Source organism: Petaurus breviceps, unplaced genomic scaffold (genome assembly GCF_028583685.1).
Source record: "Petaurus breviceps papuanus isolate PSGF00001 unplaced genomic scaffold, PetGlider_PUasm1.0 221, whole genome shotgun sequence".
Classification (NCBI taxonomy): domain Eukaryota; kingdom Metazoa; phylum Chordata; class Mammalia; order Diprotodontia; family Petauridae; genus Petaurus; species Petaurus breviceps.
Window position 1 is genome coordinate 5,591,157 of NW_027185877.1, and position 20,716 is coordinate 5,611,872.

Genomic DNA, 20,716 nt, shown 5'->3' on the forward strand with positions numbered 1-20,716 from the left:
CAATACAATCTGGTACAATGTGCTATTGCCAATTTTAGAAAGATTCCTGGATTGAGAGGGAATCTGAGGAGCAATATAGTTAATACCAAGCAAACAGACTTGGCCAGAAGGGAGAGAGAGAGAGGGAAAAAAAAAAACACAGTCAAAATACTTTGGCAGTGTTACTATGTCTCAGCTCTCTGGATCAAGTCAAGGATATAATTAAACATTTGGGGTGCCTTACAAAACAAGTTATTACTGACTCCATTTTTTTTTAATTTTCAAAGAGAAGGAAATGCTGGGTGGACTAAGCCTGTTTGCTAGAAAATAATCACATTTACACACAGGTGTAATATATATGAAGTCAACATAAGAGGAATTATTTTCTTTGAAAAGAGTAATTTTTTATTAAAATTGGATTTATTATATGGAAGGAACAAGCTTTTCATAAGCTTAATGCTTGTGGGATCAAACGGCAGGTTGGCAAGCTGCACTTTAGGCAGACACCAGGAATCCCTGTATTGGCAATATATTTTAAGTCATGACAAGGCTATAAATCATACATCATTTTCAGAAGCCTCAATGAAACACATGTCTGACATGCATCATTTTTGTAATGTTTCAAAATGGTAATTTAAGTACTACTTGTTTCATAGAGTAGTGTAAATCATTAAACTTTTTTTTTCATCTTTGTAGCAGGAGAATCCAAGGTTGTCATACTTAGGGAGGCATCAATGCTCTACCATTAATTGAAATGTGAAAATTTAAAGAAATACTGTATACTTTATTATTTCGAGAGATATCCAGATAGATGCACCCTATTTTGATATAGATTCTAAGGAACAGAAGGAAATTCTCCTCTATTCTTCACTAGGCCCTGCTTCTTACTTCTTTCTCTATAATTGTACAATACCCTTCTCAACCTGAAAGATACCTTCAACCCTGTACCTTCTCACACTGAGAGATCCCTCTAACTTTGTGGCTCCTTTATCAGGTTGGTATTTTTCTCCTGAAAATTTCATTTTAAAGAAAGGCTCCCCAGACCAGCCATTTTCTCTCTTTCATTCCTCTCTGAGATGCTCTTCTGACTTCTATATTTTCTTTCTTCACTATTCCTCCTTGGGGTACCCTCTCCCTCTTTGTCCCCCACTTTTTTATCATGCCTTCCCCCATCAGAATGCAAGATGATCAAGGGTAGGTAATGCCTCATATTGGCCTCTGTTTGGAATGCCAGAACTTAACATATGTCTGGCATATAGTAAGGTATTAAGAAATTGGGAGCAGCAGAAGCATCTAAACTGCACTGACGAAGGAACTGAAGAATAACCTACCCAATATATTCAAGAATAATGAGGGGATTGTTCAGAACACAAAGTCCCAATAGAGGAACTAAGGCTGCAAATTTGAGAAAATAACCATAAACAATGAAGAAATGTCACTCTGGTATTTAAAAGATGTCCAAGAGGTAAATATAGAAGAATAAAGTAACCCCATATGAACAACAAACAAAACCTCAGAAGAAAAATAAAATGGCGTGGCTACAAGTCCTAGAAGAGTAGCTGAAAAAATGAACAAAGTATAAAATGAAAGTTCAAGAGAAAAATGGGGAGGAAAAGAAATAGCTTAGAAGAGAAAGAGGAAAATTTTAGGCAAATAGTGAACTTCCCCAAAATGGGGTATACCAAATAGAATTCAACAACATCATCAAAACAACAAGAAATAATAAAGTGAACTGATTGGAATAAATATAATAACATCTGAGGTAGCTACCACCAAATAAAACTGATTTTTAAAAGAGTTGAAGGAGAGAAAACATTAAATCATTGGACCTCTTGAAAACCATTTCAAAATAAAAATCCTGGATATAATATTTCAAGAAATTAAGAAGGAAAATGGCCTAGATCTTTTAGAAAACCAGATAGTAGGGGCGGCTAGTTGGTGCAGTGAATAGAGCACCATCCCTGGAGTCAGGAGGACCTGAGTTCAAATCTGGCCTTGGACGCTTACCACTTAATAGCCACGTGACCTCGGGCAAGTCACAACCCCAATTGTCCTGCCCTCCCCCCTCCAAAAAAAAAGAAAAAGAAAACCAGATAGTAAAGTAGAAAGAAAAATAAAGAATCACTATCCTCTTTCTATGAGAAATCCCAAAGTGAAAATTCCCTGGAATATCAAAGCCAAAACTCAGTGCTTTTAAATCAAGAAAAAAATATTGCCAAAAGCCACAAAGAGTTCAAGTACAAAGGAATCATAATGATAATTACTTAAGACTTGGCAGTAGTTACTTTAAAGAAGAGAAAAACATGGAATATGACGTCCAAAATGGCAAAAAATAAAGGTTATTAAAATATCATAATCCAAATTTATTTACTCAAAATGTTAGCAAAGAAGACTATACAAACATGGGCAAAGGAGTGGGGGATTATCATCAGATGAAGCTCATTCCTGTCTGAACCAGAAAAAGGAAGGTTTGTAAAAATTTATAAAAAGACAATCTTTCTCTCTCTCTCTTTCTCTAAGTATATGTGTTTGTGTGTGTGTGTGTGTGTGTGTGTGTTGACAAACGCACATTTTAATACAAAGTAAAGAAGGATGTTCAGAAGTAGCTTGAGACAATTAGGAGACTGTTGGAACTACCAAATTTAATGTACTATATTCTTTAAAAAGAACAAGCTGTGTATAATAGAAATTCAAGATGTGACATACAATCTTCTTAAATGGCTCTTTTAAATAAGAAAATATTCATTTTGTTGATGTTTGTGAAGTTAATAATAATGATAGATAATTATAAATTCAACATGTGCCCTTCTAAAAGACAGATTCTATATATATAATCTGTAATAATTTTTCCCCAGTATTTAATAGTATCCCCTTCCTTCCCATGTAACAAACAGAGGTAACAAGCTGTCTTCTCACAAGAAATGACTTGACCAGAAAAGTATTGCCTGGCTGGATATGTCCTTCAAGTTACTTTGCCAATAACAATAGATTCTTGACGAACACATTAAATTTATGCCTGAATGGTCTCCTTAGAAATATTCATTCACAGTTAATTGAAAGAAATTAAATGCACATATGGAAATGTAATTCAAACTTATAAAAACTCTTGACTACCTGTAAATACTAACTGCTTAAAGACCATATTGAGTTAAGCAGGAATAAAGAATGTAAACAGAACACATATGACACTAATAAATAGCTTGATGCCACCCACTCTGTACAGCTGGAGTGGAGAAAAAGTAAAATTTATCAGCTGCCAGCAGAAAGCCCTCAGCTTAATGATTCCAAATTGAATGTCTCAGCCCATTTGTTACCACATGAAAAATGATTCACCCCTATTTCTTGGAAAAACACAAGTGCTCCATGCATAGATACAACTTATTAAAGCAAATTTAAAACATTAAATTATCCAACATTGTTTCCTTTTTATGACCTGCTATTTTTTAAAAAGTCACATGAAAGAAAAACATAGCCCTTTGTTTGTTAATCATTTCACATAAATAATGTCCCCAAGTTCCTTTTTCCTCTGTAAACGAATCATCTCCCACCCTTCCTCATTTTTTTTCTCCCAATACTATTTCCTTAAGTTGATGAGGAATAAATATTTCAGCAGGCATTTAAGTTTCAAAACTCTGACAGGTTTACATAGAAAGACAAAAAAGAAAACACTCCTAAATTGCTTTAACAAAAATCTAGATCTTTGGTGTTTCTAACACATGGAGAAATCATTATGAGATACTTCTGGTGGAACTAGAAGGGGCACTAGAAGGCCTCTAATTCCTGAACCTCAAAAGAGAAAAGAAGATGAAGAACATCTAGGTAAATATATTCATGAATGCAAATCAACTTTACCAGACATCCAGATGTCCATCCATTACCACAGTAAGGAAACCCACTGTAGCACTATCTACTTTCAAGTACCTCCAACTAGGAAGGTTTTCCTTTCATCAGGTTAATTTTTATCTGATGCTACAATGGACCCCACTGCTCTCAAGTTCTAGCCTTTGAAGGAATCTAAATCCCTCTTTGACATTATGTCCCCTCATATATTTAAAGGCATCTTATCTTTCCCCATCTTACAACCCTAGACTACTCTCATGCAGGCCACACATCCAAAAGTTGATACACTCATAGCTGATCTGCCAATCTTGTCCAATACCTTCATTTTGAAGATGAGGGAATTGTAGCACAGAAGGCTTAGTATGTGAATTGCCTAAATGAACAAAGGCATGAGAAGAGACCCTTCATCATTTTAGTTGTTGTCTGGAAGGTCTCAAGCTTATCTCAATGTTAAAGTTGATCATGAGCAAAAAGAACTGCCTCATCCTGAAGGGAGAGCTAAAAAGGGATAGAAAAAAAACACTGCAGCCTGAACTTGGCACAAAACTCTAATTCTGAAATTGTATCAAGTCAGAAAGATGAATAAACCTAAGAAAAAATATCAATTATCAAAAATTATTGTCAGTGTAACGCCATAACAACACCAAGCAGAGACCCAAAGGTGACAAATGGCTGTTCCTCAATGACTACATAAATACCTAGAAGAAATAAAACAAAAACAATTTAAATGAAATAAAGCTTCTTTAGAAAAGAATTAGAAGGGTGATAAGTGCCTTGAAGAGAAAATGGTAAAGCTTAGTAAAAATATGGAATAACTGAAAACTAAGATAGGCCAAACCAAATTTAGTAAGTCCATTAAACAGCAATAAACATTAAAACAAAATCAAAAGATTGAGAAATAGAAGAGTTAATCAATCAGATATAAGGTATCTGAAATTAAATACAACTGACCTAGAAAATTCCATGAAGGAGAGATTATTTAAAAGTCATTGGTTTTGCCAGAAAATAATGTAAAAAAAAACCTGGACATTATATTTCAAGAAATCTTAAATAAAATCTGGTTTGATGTATTAGAACCAAAGACAAAGTAAAGTTTAAAGGATTGTTAATTACTTCTTAAAAGGAATCCGAAGAGGAAAAGTCCCATACCCCAAATCCAATACTCTCACGACAATTTTAAAAAAATCTAAGCATCCACAAAAAGCATTTCAAATACCAGGAATCTACAGTCAGGATTGACCAGAGGAGATCCAGAAATACAACATTCTAAAAGTAAAAATATAGACTTATAACCAAGAACAACTTACCCTGGAAAACTAAAATTAAACCTACATGGAAAAAAATGCATCTTTATTGGAGTAGAGAACTTCCAAATATTCCAAAGAAAAGACCAGAGTGACTTGTAGTCTCTTTGAAATACAAACAATCGAGAAGAAAAACAAATATAACCCACAGTCAGGCCTGGGCATTTGCATAAGGCTCTTCATTGATAGGGAAAATAATTACTTAATATTATGTGCCTGCATGGGGAGCAGCAATGATAAGAGAATGGAAGTAGATTTTTTTTTTTTCCCTGAAGTCTGTCTTTGCGAAAGGACACATACAGTATTAGGCTTTATTCATGGAAGAGTCCCTGGAGGGGGGGAAGGAGGAGAAGAATGTCAGGTAAAGAAGCTGACATATAGAAAAATTAATGTTTTTTAGTTTATCTCTATTTCTTGCCAAAGTACAGACTTCGAGCAATTGCCCTGTGGGTAAGATCAAGAACTCTTCTCTGAAAACTAGAACCAAAAAGAGAAATTTCCTCTCCTTAGCTATCAACAATTCTGTCCCTCACACTCTCCATCAGTGAGAAGATGCTTATGTAAAAGCCCAAGTTTAAACCCTTGTTTATCATAGAAAAAGTAACTTTGAGCAAATGAAATAATAATAATATAATAATAATAATATAGTAATAATATATAATAATATAAGAAGAGAAGGAAAAAATGTACCCCATGAGAAAAGTAATGACCTCAAAGGGTACTGAACAAGAGGAGGAAGAAGAGAAAAAGGACTACCAGTAGTAACAGTCCTGGGGTAGATCTGTTTTGTTCTGAGGGTCTGGAGAAGATAATGAAAAGGGCGGATATAATGAGGAATACACTACTGTCAAAGCGGGAAGAAGAAGATGCAACTTACTTTTTCTTATAATTAGGGTATACTTCTCTAATGTTAATGGAATAATAAGATCTTTCATGCCCATTAATAGGCCTGATGTGGTGCCCCTGAGGGGAGGGACTTGCCTTAGAGGGAAGCTTGCTTCTAGGAAGGCTTTCACACCTTTTCCTAATTAATCACTGAGTCATAAGGGCTGTAATGCCTTCTGTCTCTGAAAAGTATACATATGCTCTGTGTTGGTATTTTGCTTTGGGGGTTCACTTATGAGAAAGATCTTGTGATTCCCTGGTCAAGATTCTGAGTGGCTGTATGTTGAGAGCTCCCTGATGGCTCAGACATAAAAGCTCTCTCTATCTAGTGATGTATGTAAAGTATATAGCAATATTTCTTTGATTCAGGCAGTCAGAGCTCTGTCTGTTTGTCTTTAATTCTCTGTATTTCTCTGAAGTTTAGGGTGCTGACTTTTCCCCTGAACTAGCAAATGTAATTAAAAAGATTGTTGACCCCTTAAATAGCTATCTTTCCTAGTAAAGCAGATCCAGACCTGTGCTAGCAACCATCCTGGGTATGCCAGTGTGATTTGTGCTACAACTTCCCAAACCTGAAGGGGGGATTAAAAAGTAAGAGAGAAAACAACTAGAATATGTGCCTTAAACTGCCATTTAGACATTTGAAGAATGATTGAACAAATTGTGTTATATAAATTTAAGGGAATAGTATTATGCCCTATAGTCAAAAGAATCATTTTCTGAGACTCCTGAATAGTATAGACTGACCCAGAGTAAAGTGAAAAGAATCAGGAGAATTTGTACCAAGACAAGAACAATGTACAGAAAACACTATTAAGAAAAAAACTTGAGGACTCTGATGCAAAAAAATGACCATCCATGTCTCTGGAAAATCTATGATGATATATGTCTCCTAATAGATAAGTTATAGACCCAAGGAGCAGAGACATATATTTTTGGACATGGTCATTGTGTGGATTCATTTTGATAGACTATATGCATTTGTTACAAGTGTATTTTCCCCCCATTTCTCCTGGTTTGGGGGAAGGAGGGAGGAAAGTGAAAATTAGATGTATTGATGCTAAAAAAATAGAGGTCTATTGTAACACTTGAAAATGCACCAGAGAAATCACAAAGAAGTTACGGAATCACAGGACAGTCTGGAAATTAAGGTGTAAAACTCACTCTACACATTTTTCAAAATGCAAATGGTGTAAAGTAGTCACAGTTTCCTATAGAATCTTATTTTTGTGTGCTGCTGTATGTATGGAAAGCTCATTTATAAGTTCAGAATAAAAAACCCTTTAAATTAAAAAGATCAATGAAGAACATAATGTATTATTGCAATGTAAATCTTGTGAAGCTTACTCCTAGGCACAAGCCTTATCCAAATGTAGCTGTATATTTGCTTGATGGCTGAAAGTTAACCTTTATTTTTTGTACTGCTTTTCCTTTGAAAGAAAAGGGTAAGGGTAAGTCAACAAGAAGCTTTAAAACCTACAACCTTTAAAAACTGTACCAATTCTAGCATTACTGGGTATTTTTCTACTTTGTCTAGGTAAACTTGAAGGTGGCATGGCACCGAGGAATGAACACTGATTGTGGGATCTGAGGTTTTGTTACTGTTCAATCACTTCAGTTCCATCTGACTCTTCATGAATCAATTTGGTATTTTCTTGACAGAGAAGGTGACAGAGGGGTGGTTCATCATTTCCTTCTCCATTTCATTTTACAGGTGATGAAACTGAGGCAAACATGGTCAAGTGACTTGTCCAAGCTAGTAATCTGAGACCAGTTTTAAACTCATAAAAATGGTTCTTCCAGACTCCATTCTGGGCATTCGATCCATTGAACCAAGCTATACTGTGCATATTTATTATGATTTTTTTTATTGTTCACTTGAGAAAGCAGCTGGAAGGGCCAATAATAAATACTGATAAAAATCAATGAGTTACACAACTTTCAAAGCTGAAACTTTATCTTTGGTTTACAAAATGTTAGAAGAGCATTGTATACAGGTAACTTGTGTTGCTTGATATGAAAAGCAAAGTAAATGTCCAATCTTTGGTCTTAAAATACTTCAGTAGGTTGGCTATAAAAATAGTCCTTTTCACTTAGTAGTTATTTTCAACTTGCTAAGGATGAGTGTATTAGTAATACATTTCTGTTATTTCCATTTTAACCAATTCTCTTGTATGTATGTGCATGTATATATACCCAATACATGTATACACATATACATATATATGTGTACACATATGTACACACACAGGTTAATCAACAAAGTATTACCCAGGAGGAAACAGGAGCCTGAAAGAATAATATAAACAAGAAAATAAATACAAACTCTTCAAGAAACAACCCAATTGCTCTCAATCACAGCATAAGACAAATTCCAACAACTTAGCTTGTTATATATATATATATATATATATGTATATATATAGTCAAGAAGAGGTGGGGTGGGGAAAGGGAGGAAGAGAAGGAAGAGAAGAAGGAATGTGGGAAAGGTCAAGAAACAGGAAACAAAAGGCAAGTATTTCTGATTTTCCAGCATCTTAGCTTTCATTTTATTGGTCAAGTTTAAATCCTACCAGAGACATACGTGAATACAATTCATTATCTGAGATAGATATATATGTATGTATGCATGTATATACACACATATACATACACACACTTCATTTTTTAAAGAACTTTTTGTCAAACAAGTATGTAATATTTATTATGTATAGTACACTATGCTAGGCACTGGGGGCACAGCATTTATGAGATATTCCAGCTTTTAGAGAATGCAATTGGATATGGGTAGGATAGGATAATTGAATCATCAGGTCAAAGGACCTAAGTTCACCATTATTTTTACATTTAGGAATATGAGACCCCTAAATATTAGGCCCAAGGTCACCAAGGTAACAAGTTACTGACTCAGAATTTAAACTCTACTCAACTAACTCCAAATCTAGTGCTCATTCTGCTATATACATATATCACACATTTAGTGACTCATAAAACAACGTGTGATAAGTGAATAAGAGAGTTATTATTTAAAGCAGTATATGAAATTCAAAACAGAAAAATAGTGAGATATTATGGAAAATTTCATAAAGATAGTGATGACTTTTGTAACATTAAAGAGATAGTCTTAACCTTTATTGTGTGATGGATCCTTTTGGAAGTCTGGTGACCTATGTGCTCCCTTTCTTAAAATAATGTTTTAAATACAAAAAAATACAATATGTAGGATTATAATCGAAGTCAACTATATTGCAATACAATATCAAAATATTTAAAATAAAACAAACTCAGAGATACCAGGTTAAGAACCTCTGCTTTGAAGGACAGACGGGAATGAAATTGGCAAAGAAGAGGAAGACAAACTTGGCACAAGAAACAGAATGAATAAAGGGCACAGCCCTGAACCTAGGACTGGGAAGTGACTTTGGATTATAATTATTTTTCCTTTTATTTCAAATAAAACACTTGACTAAGTCATGGTTATTGCATTCTATCTCTTTGGAGTTCCTTAATTTTTTCATTCACTTTTTCAATTATTCTCACAACTTGAATTTCTGAAATTAATTCAAGCACACATTATTGTTCTGTGATGAATTGGAAAGTCTACCCATAGCACTGGCCTTCTATTATAAGTGACATATTGAATGTCCTTAATTCACACCAATTTACGGTTCAGTGTTCCACTAAGGTGTGTTTTTTTTTTAAAGTCTCTCTTTCAATATAACTAAACTACTGTTGCCCATAAAGAAACTTTTAAAAATAGATAGCAAACTAAATTGATTAGTGTAAGATTCATGAAGGTAGGAATCATATTATATAATTTTTATCCTCCCACTGAATAGCACAACATTCTGCAAAGAGTAGGCAATTAATAAATATCCATTCAAATGAATTAAAATGGCATTAGAAAATTAGTATTTCACTATTTTAGTATGACTGCTGTCATCATGTTTTGTGGCTTTGTTTTTGAATGTATGGTATTATATTTGGATAATTTTACTGGCATTTAAGCATTTCTCAAACTATCGTACACCTAAATGCACCCCATTCCCATATCCCCAAACTAGGTCTGAGGCTGACCAATGATCAAGGAGGAGTCTGAAAGAGAAGGATAAATGTTTATTTTAGCGCTTTCAACCTCCCATGCAAGACGACATGAAGATGTAGTCCAGGGAGACAGGCCAGATAGAGACAATTGGGGGTGGGGTGGGCGTGGGGGAAGAGGTTAATGGGGGAGGGGAGTGGAAGGGAGAGAGAGAGAGAGTGAGAGAATGAGTATCAGACGTCAGGAAGACAGAAAAGTACAAATGGAAAATCTCTTTCCTTGACCACAGCCTCACTGAGAAACATAAAATATTTTTTGCCCTTTTGAAAATATTTTAACTAAAAGCCTCTAAAACTTTTTGAATTTGATTTGGAATTTTTTAAATGGTAAAATAAATGCAGTTGTCACCTTTTTGCATATTTCTGGATATCCAGACAACATCAAGTGAATGAGCAGAGGTTCTCCTACTTATATAATGTGTATATATGTTTGTGTGTGTGTATAAATAAATAAATTTATAAATAATAATAAAATGCACAAAAATTATATTTAGTGGAGAATATGCATATTAATTAGGAATAGCACTGAATATGAAGTCTTGCGACTTGGGTTCATTTCACCTTTGCTAATTACTGGTTGTATTGATTCATCTGGGCCTCAATTTTTCCATCTATAAAATAAGGGAAGTGGACAAAATAATTTCTTATAACATAACTCTCAGTTGATGCTCTTATCTTATATGGCACTTCTTACAGAATGAAGTCACTTTTTCCCCTAAGTTTTCATGCTGCTGATATAGATATGGGTAAGTTTTTGTTGTTCCCTTTAGAGGTCCAATCATAAAGACACACATGTACATATATGTATGTGTGTGTGTGCTTGCTAATACTTTTTAAAAAGAGCTATTTTAATTTTATCCATGAATTCAACATAATTCCATTTATAACAATGATTAACAATTCCCTAAAAAAGTTACTCTTCTCGATGAAATTGGTACCGCATTTTATCTAACAAAACCAAAAGTGATTCAAGAAAAATTAATTTAAAAAATATTTCAAATTCTGTTTCTGGTGAAATACATATTATGGTAGTGTGATATAATAGGCAGCAGGTTTCTTCTTCACCTATTCCTATTTCATACTCTTCCCTTACCTCTCCTTACTACATACTCATTAAATAGATATATTTTCCAGCATAAATGTTCATTCCAGGTGGCTAGGTGGCATTTTGAATAGAATACTGGGCTTGAAATCATAAAGACTCTTCTTCCTGAATCCAAATCTGGCCTCAGACACAGACTAGTTGTATGACCTTGGGAAATCACTTAATTCTCTTTGCCTTAGTTTCCTTATCTGTAAAATAAACTGGAGAAGGTAATAGCAAACGATTCTAGTATTTTTGCCAAGAAAACTTCAAATGAGGTCATGAAGAGTCGGATACAAGTGAAATGATTGACTAAGCCACATGTGGCCCTCTACAACCTCATGTGCAGTCTTTTGACTGGATCCAGCTTGGATTCAAATGGAGGACTAGAAGACCACATGTGGCCTCAAGGTGATCTACTCCTGGGTCACTGAACAACAAAAACAAATGTTCATTCTCTACTCAGGGAAGCTGTGTCCAAGGATCTATAATCTGTTTTTTTTTTCTTTCTTTAATGCTCTGATCCCCTAGTCAGATCCTGTGCTCCGGCAAAAGTCTCAGCATTAGTGCTATCCCTCCCTCTTTTGTGCGGATGTTCCAATGCATCATTACTTCCTCCAAATTGCCTTTATAATACATACTCCCAGACTAGAAAAAGGCTGGTGGTTAACAATAGTTTGTACAGACCAAAAATATAAATTTAAGTTGAAGGAAGTTTGACAGATATATCTGTGTCCAGATAGAAAAGATTCCATTGGGAATTCAAGGTGAGAAAAAAAGATGGAGACCTGGGGGTCTGTGGATCAGGAGGTGCCACATTAGCAGTATAGCATGTGTCCTGAAACTACTGTGCTGAATAGTACAAACAGTTTCATTTAAGGGTCTTTGCCCCTTTCTTTCTTGTACCTGCCTCAGCCCTGACCTGCTCTATAAGCTTTTATGCAACTTCTCAAGAGTTTCCTTTCTCCAATTCTATGAAACTAACCAAGACCCATATTCCTCTTCAAGTCTGACTTCCTGGCTTTAATGAACTCATTTTCAAAGGTCACCCTAAATTTCCTCATTCTTCATCCTTTCTAATTCCCTTAAGGAATTTGTTCCTATCTCATAAAGGGATCATAGGATAAGGCAGCAATTACATTTGTACCAGCTCCTTTTCTGTGATGGGATAACTGGACTTTCAAGATCAATTCAGTTACATATATAAAATGTAGTTTATTTATACTGGGGGAAAGCTGTATTTGTCAAATTTAAAAATAGGTAAGCATTTAAAGTTTTACAACATCAGTCATCATTTTCCATTCATCAAAGTTATTAAAACTAATATTGTCAAAATTTGTTATATAATACATAACATATTTCAAAGAAATTCAATAGCACAATCCCTTCTAACCTAAGAAGCTATAAAGTAAAGGGAGAAAATACATCTTTTCTTGATTCCCTTGTCCTAGAAACAGCTTCATTGCTGCTGAAAGAATTGTAAAAGTCCCCAAACACACAAAGTTTCACCCATTCTTTAGTTTCCAAGATCTCTAATCATCCAGATATAGATTTCTGGTACCCCCCTAATAAATAACTGGGATATCGTTTTGCTTTACTCATTTCCATGGAGAAAATTGTGGGGAAACTCCAAACCTGAAAAGAAACTCCCTCCACTAATAGTGATCTATAAGTCTCTTGAATCTTAAAGCCTCAGAGTCGGAGGCATGCATTCCAAGGTAGTAAGAAGTTATATGACTTCTTTCAGATTAGAGGGCCAGTATGTATCATGAAAAAGACTTAATCCCAAGTCTTAATAAATCCAAAATTGCCTTTCTTTCCACTATACTGGTAAGCCTGAAGAAAGCTGTCCTCAACAATTAGAAAGTTCTTCAATTTTCAAGGTATTGCTTAATGACCTAAGAGTTTGTGGCTTTCTTATCAAAGTACAATAAATCAGTGAATTTGATGAATGTCTGACTTCCCAGAAATAGGCAAGATACATTGCATGATTCAAGAGAAGTACGCCAAAAGAGTACAATTCTTACTCATCAGACATTTTCTTGGCATATACTTTGTCAGCAGACCAGACTTGGAAATATTGACTTGGAGATATTAACCTCATCTTGGAAACCCTGTAGCCCTGACAGATGAAATCCTCAAGCAACACACTATTTCAATCAGAATCTAGGCTTCCACAGAAGAGCAGTGACAATTTTGTTACCTTTGTTACCATCCCTGTTACTGGAAGAACCAAAATTCCCCTCACTGGAAAACTTTCCCTTATGTGTGTTAATTCTCCCTTTGAACATATAAACCTTGAGGGCAGAGACTATTGGTATTTTTATATTTGAATCCTCTAGTTCTTATCATAAAAGTTCAAATTTCTTAATATAGATATATAGATTCACCAATCTACTGATATAGATAAGAACAGATATAATACATACATTTAAACACATATATAGATAGGTATATGCTCACATATATATGTATGCATACATGTGTATATATACATATATATGTGTGTATATGTAAAATTATTATTATGATTATTCTTGTGATCAAGCAGTTTCCAATGCAGTCAGGATATAAGATGAATATATTTAGAATATCCTTCACATTATGGTTTCACCATGATGTAGGAGACAGAAAAATGGACCAGGAGTCAAGAGAAACCTAGGGTCAACTATCTCCTCTCACATTGGCCAAGGCAAGTCACTTTATCTCTCCAAACTTCAATTTCTTTCATTTCTTTCAAATTCTTTCAATAATATTTCAGAATATTATCTGGCAGTGACTTAGTTTAGGTTGTTATCATGAGGCTCAAATTACAGAGACACACACATCCATATATGTTGTGTGTATATATATAGCACAATAATATAATTGTGTTTTTGTTTCCATATGTATATAAATACATACGTATAAATACACATGTGAATATGTAGCATTTGCATACACCTATATAGCATTTGTAAACATGCAAGTTTTATATGAATGGATCACACTGACGTTTTCCAAAATTTGCACTCAATTTTTCTATCTGATTTATTTTCAACAGATTACATATCTTCCCTCCCACCAGCAGAGTAATGATTAATAGGTTGTCTAACTCCCTGGAGGCATAGCAAGCTTTTTTTCAATTGTTTATTTTTTATTTTTAGCTTTTATCTCTGATATCAGACTAATCTGAAAACAAAAGTCAAATCCTCTTTCCCTTTCAGAGAGGCAGCATGAAATTGCATAAAGAGCATTGGGGGGTTAGGAGTTAGGAATCTGGGTTCCAGTTTTTGTATTGACTATGAATAATTTCTCTAGTCAATTATTAACTGATGTGAATTAGCAGGAGGTGAGAATGGAATGAGGAATGGGCCTGGGTTCAAATTCCACTTCAGATACAATATGCATGAATTTATGCTGCACATTATTTAACTGTCCTGGTTCTCAATTTGCTGATATTAAAATATATGAGGGAGTTGGAATATATGACCTCTGAAGTTTTATCCAGCTCTAAACCTAAGATTTTAGTATAATAATCACTAAAATTACTTCAAGGCCTAAGATTATACCACTATTTAAATTTCATTTCCTTTTCTTCCCAATTTTCTCCATGCTTAAAATGATATTAAAGTGAAATTAAATTGTATAACTTAAACTTTGCACTAATCAAAAAATGCTATAGGCTCATTTTTTCTTTAAGTGCTATTCAGCTTTTATGATATTTCATAATTATATAGTCTGAATTTTTAAAAATGCCTTACTAACCAGTAACTAATTAAAATATAACTATAGAGTGCCAGATTTTATAATTATTAAAGCATTCTGAAAAAATATTCTGGTAATGAAATATTTAGAAAAATCCTAAAAGTATTACAACAAAATGATGTCCCTTTCTTTGAATTAATGGGGACATACCCTTCTGTGCTCAGTAAATCAACTTAAATGTTCTTGAAATTCATAGAGATTTAGATAATTACCTATCTGCATCAACGGTCACATCATGTACCCCTCTCTGAATGACATCACGAGATGTTGCCAAGTCTGGTATTCGGTTCAAACTTCTAGTATATAGATTCAGTCCTCCATCTGTCATGTATCTGAAAATAAATTACCAGTTAGTAGGATTTGAACAAAGACAAGAGAACAAAATCAAAAGAATAAATACTAACGGAAAAGGAGCAAAGTTATCTGTGAATAACAGTATAGTTTGCTTAGAAAACCTTAAAGAATTAACAAAAAAACTTCATCAGTTCAATAATTTGCTTCAGCAAAGTAGCATGGCACAAAATAAATCTACAAAAAATTGATTCTATGTGTTACTAGAAGATTTTGGAGAAAAGTTAGAACATTCATTTAAAGTAACTATAAAATGCATAAAATATTGGGGATCTAACTCCTTCATTATCATCATCATCATCATCATTGTAACATTTATACATTGTTTCCTATATGCTGCACAGTGTGCTAAGCACTTAACAATTTTCATCTCCTTTGATATTCACGACAACCCTGGGAGGTAGGTGCTATTATTATACCCACTTTATAGATGAGGAAACAGATGCAGAGAATGTGAACCAGGCTCAAAAACTAGTGAGTCTCTGAAGCCCAACTTAGGTCTTCCTGATGCTAGGTCCAGAGCCCTTTCCATTGTATGCACACACTGCATTCTTCTCCTGTTATCTGCTATTATCATCACAAGATAGATGCAGGGCTTACACTCACACACATACATATAAGTAAACATAATCATAAACACACACATATATACAAACATACAGATACACATATATATACAATCAGTAAAAATATGTATACATGCATGTATATACATATATGAATGTGTGTATACATATGCAATATACATATATTGTATTTCATAGAAATCAAGATAAACTGAAGTAGAGAGCTTTAATAATTTGTTATATTGTACTATATTTATATCATAAAAATAATATTACCTAAGTGAATCTACATATTGAATATTGTGCCAATCAAATTGCTAAGGTAATATTTTCTATAATTTAATTAAATATTAACAAAAATAAGAATGGAGGAACAAAAGGTCAGCAATTTCAAGGGAAATAATAGACTGAATTATGAACAGTCTAACATCAGGACTCCTATTATTTTATCAAAGTTATTTTGGCACTGGTTATTGTTTTCCCAAAAAAACTCATGAACACAAGGAAGGAAATACCTTATTCAAAGAAAATAAGGGGGAAGGGGATAAGGGGGGAGATGAAAGAAATGGGGGGCAAAATGGGGGGGGGGAAAAAAAAAGCATGCCATCTTGGGGTTGGGGGAAGAGAAGAGATGGGGAGAAAATTTGGAACTTAAAATCTTGTGGAAATGAATGCTGAAAACTAAAAATTAATTAATTAAAAAAAAACCTTCCAGCAAAATTGAAAAGCAATTTATCACAAAATAAGTTGAGACTAAAATCTTAACACTATATAACATACTAAGTTATATAGAATTTATATCTAAACATAAAACCTCCCATCACAATAAATTATAGAGTAATAGAGTGTTAGACCTTTCACATCTATGGCTAGTGGTTCATAAGGAGACAAGGAATAGAGGTTTAAAAAAGGCACATTTTTATCATATAAAATTTTAAAGGTTTCACATTAACAAAGTAAATGCTGCTTGAAAAAAAATTATAGATTGGGATGAGAAATCAATGTAGGATAATAAAAGCCCTGCCTCCAGAATCTAGATTTATTTGACATAAATGTATTTCGAGTCATTTACTAATAGAAAAGTGATCAAAGGACAGGAAGAGTTTTTAAGAAAAAAATTCAAAGCATTAACACCAATATAAAAAACTCCATATCACTAACAAAAACAGGAATTGTAAATTAAAGCAGCATTCAGGAACTACCTTGTACCCATCAAATTGCCATAGGAGGTAAAAAAAAATAATATGTTTTATAGAAGTCTACCCATTCACAAAAGAATTTGGAGTTACACAAGGAAAACTACCAAATTATCCATAACCTTTAATCAAATGATCCCACTAGTGGGTTTTTATCTCTGAGATGTCAATACTATAAAGAAAAGTTCTATAAGCAACAAGTTATAGATAGTAATTAAAGTTGTAGTAGCAAAAGTATGAAAGCAAATTGTGGTATATGAATATAATGAGAAATCACTGATGAAAAATAATAATAAAATGAAGATTTACATGAATAAATGCTTGATAATAATGCAGAACAAAAAGAACAATATACATAATAATAATGGAACTAAAGGCAACATAAACAAGAATAGAATTTGGGTCAAATACAATGGCCAATGTGTTTATAAGCAGTGATTCATGTTTTAAAAGCCCTTTTAATAAATGTGAAACCATCAGGGGAGTCAATCATAATCATTATATTAGGTGGGTATGCTTAACTGTTTTTATTAAGGAAAACAGAATAGGCTACAGCCTGTTTATTGAAAAATTATTGTTGTGTTAAAATAAATTGAATTAATAAAAAGATAATGAATTGTTCAATTAATCTGCTTCTACTTAAATCCCTTCTGTGCTCAGATATACAATGCGACAAATCATTGTTTGTTGTTCCATGAAGCCTTGTGTGGAACTCTCTGACCCAAGGAAGGTAATAAACTTCTTTACAGGTTTTCAATACTTGGTTCACCATTCTGTGTCAAAATTAGGAGCAACCAGTAGTCTTCCTTCACTGTATCATAGGAACTAATTAACAATGTAAAAGTCATCTTTGCATCCTTTTTTTTTATCACTTTTTATCATTTTTATTACTTTATCAATAATACAATTTTGATTAAGTTGAAAGCACTAGAATCTCACTTAACATGTAAACTTTAAACACAAGTTGTTCACAATGATGTATGGTTTTATGGCTCAGATAGTGTTTTTTGCATGGCGACTTTACGACACACACAGGACAGGCACTGTTATCTCCAGTTTGCAGATGAGGCCACTGGAGTTTAGTGAAACAAAGTGATTTATCCATAATAGTAAACATTCTTCTTTCATTCAATAAAGATTTACTAACTTACTTTTAAATGTTAAAGATATCAAAAACTAGATTAACAGTAAACGGAAATTTAATATTTGAAAATAGAATGGAATTTTTATGTTTTAATTAAGCAGAGAATGAAAGACCTTATGTAGTAAGGCAAAATAATTCTTACATGTTGTGCTCATTCAGTGATTCAGGCATACTAGCCTATGTTTTGTTCTCCATACTCAAGTGCTCAATTTTCAAGCTCCCTGCCCTTGCATTGGTTGTCCCTCCCTCTGCCCAGAATGCCCTCCCTTTTTAGCTTCACCTCTTACAATCATTAGTTTCCTTTAAGATTCAGTTCATATTTAAAGTCTACAAGCAATTCTTGATCTGCAAATACCTCCCTTTACCCCAGCTAGAATTTCTTCCTCTCTAAGGTTACCTACCATTTATATGTATTTTGTATATGTCTACTTATTTACAAGCTGTCTTCCCCCATTAGAATTCCTTGAAAACAAGAGTTGGGCTTTTTTTTTTCTTTTTGTTTGTATCTTAGTGCCTGGCATATAGTTTTTTATTTCTCATTTTTTTGAGGGGGGAAAGTAGGGCAATCAGGGTTATGTGACTTGAACAAGGTCAGACGGCTAGTTTTTTGTAAAGTGTCTGAGGCTGGATTTGAACCTAGGTCCTCCTGACTCGAGGGCTGGTGCTCTATTCACTGTGCCACCTAGCCGCCCCTCTCCTTTGTTTTCAAAGAGGACCAATGACATCATGGGATGATAGCTTGACTTGCTTATGAATAGGATTTAAGTGAGGCAGAGTTGTACTTCCCTGGCAGCATTTCTATGAATAGAAAAATGAAATTCCATGGGTTTCCAAGTATAGGAAAAGGCTTAGACTGGCTCCTTTATTTCTCTTTCATTTACTTTTTTTTCCTTTTCTTCCTCTTTCCCCCTTAATCCTTTCCTCTCTTTCTCTCTCTCTCTCACTCTCCATTTTTTGCTCTTTCTTTCCCTTTCTCTCTCCTTCTCTTTCTCCTCTAGATCCACACTTAGTTATGAACACATGGGGCCTCATTCTTTTTTTTTGTATTTATTCTTTACTGATTTTAGGTGAATGAGCATAGGGCAAAGAGAAGATAATGCTATGATCTTGTGAACTTTGAAAGGTGAGAAGAGTCAGTAAAGCCCTAGCAATAAAGTTCATCCCAGAGTTTTATAGTAGTTCCAGAAACTAAAGCCAAGTCTGGAGAGAAGTGACCTTTGAGGAGCAACCTTCTTGATTCATCAATGCATGGATCACCCTGAGAGTTAAGATGCTATAGACTAAAAGCAAGAAACCATTGGATATGCTGAGCCAAAAAATGACCTAGAGGAAGAAACCATGGCCCAGAGAGATTAAGACCCTTGTGCAAGAGAATGCGCATACAAATTCAGGTTCTCGGACTCCAGCTTTATTTCCACCATACCATGCTGTCTCTCAGTGAGGATCCTCAGAAAGGTTGGTGAGATGAAACATAATAGGAATTCATAGAACCATGGTAAAGTATGTATGAAATGATGCAAAGTGAAATGTGAGAAACAGGAAAGCAACATGTAAAATGACTCCAATAAGGTAAAGGAAAAGAAAAATAAATAGAAGCTAAATTTTGCTTAATTCTAAAGACCTGTCTTGATCCCAGAAAAGAGAGAAAGAGAAAGGGAAGGAGAAAAAAGAAGTGGGGAAAGAATGAGAAGGTGAAGGGAACTTTGCATTTTGCAATTAATTTTACAAGGATTCGCCAGCACTGGTGATTGAGAAAATAAACCAAGGAAGACTGTGTGAAGTTCTGTTTTCTCCATGATTTATTTTATTCAGAGGGAGGCATAGTGAAGACAGCTAGAGATCAAAATTGAGAGAGAGTCAGAGGAGGGCAAGTCAACTCAATACTGCTAATTGTTCTTAGTTTTTTTTTTTTCTAATCCTAGAAATGAATAAAACTAAGAATGAAAACAATTTCTAAAAATTATGGTGAACTGTTTATTTTATTTACTTATTTGGTAAATAGTATTGTCTTTTTCCCAATTACATGTAAAGATAATTTTCTACATTCCTTTTTAATAAGATTTTGAATATTTTTCTCCCTCTCTCCCATCCCCCATGCCCAAGACAGCAAAAAATCTGATATGGGTTACATATGAGTAATCACATAAACATATTTCCTATTGTGAACTGTTTAGCAAAAGCTCTCTGAGTTAAGTCAGCAGCTATCATCCTAACAATTAATTTTGTTTACAGTTTTGCTTATGACAGCCAGATTTTCATTTGCACAGTACTGAGACTACTTTTTTTTCAAATTTTGATTATATTTTTCCCAAGATATTCACCTCTCTGAGGTAGTTTACATTCAATTGCTTACACAGTTAGGAAACCAGAAATTATTTACTCAAAGAACTCTAAGTGTGGTGATGTTCTCTCATATGCACATACTAAGGGACTCAGGATTAAGATTCTATACATATTTACACACATACACATATATACATATACATATATATATGGATATATTTTGCATGCACATACAT

General features: G+C 33.9%; 1 protein-coding gene across 2 annotated transcripts in view; it reads right to left on the bottom strand.

Annotated features, from left to right (window-relative positions):
* Positions 1 to 20,716, bottom strand: part of NAV3 (neuron navigator 3) — a 499,276-nt gene that overhangs the window by 173,846 nt on the left and 304,714 nt on the right. For both annotated transcript variants that reach the window (XM_069094807.1, XM_069094808.1), the window contains exon 12: positions 15,153 to 15,272. In XM_069094807.1, the coding sequence (XP_068950908.1) occupies positions 15,153 to 15,272 (120 nt within the window). The remainder of the gene's footprint in view (positions 1 to 15,152; positions 15,273 to 20,716) is intronic.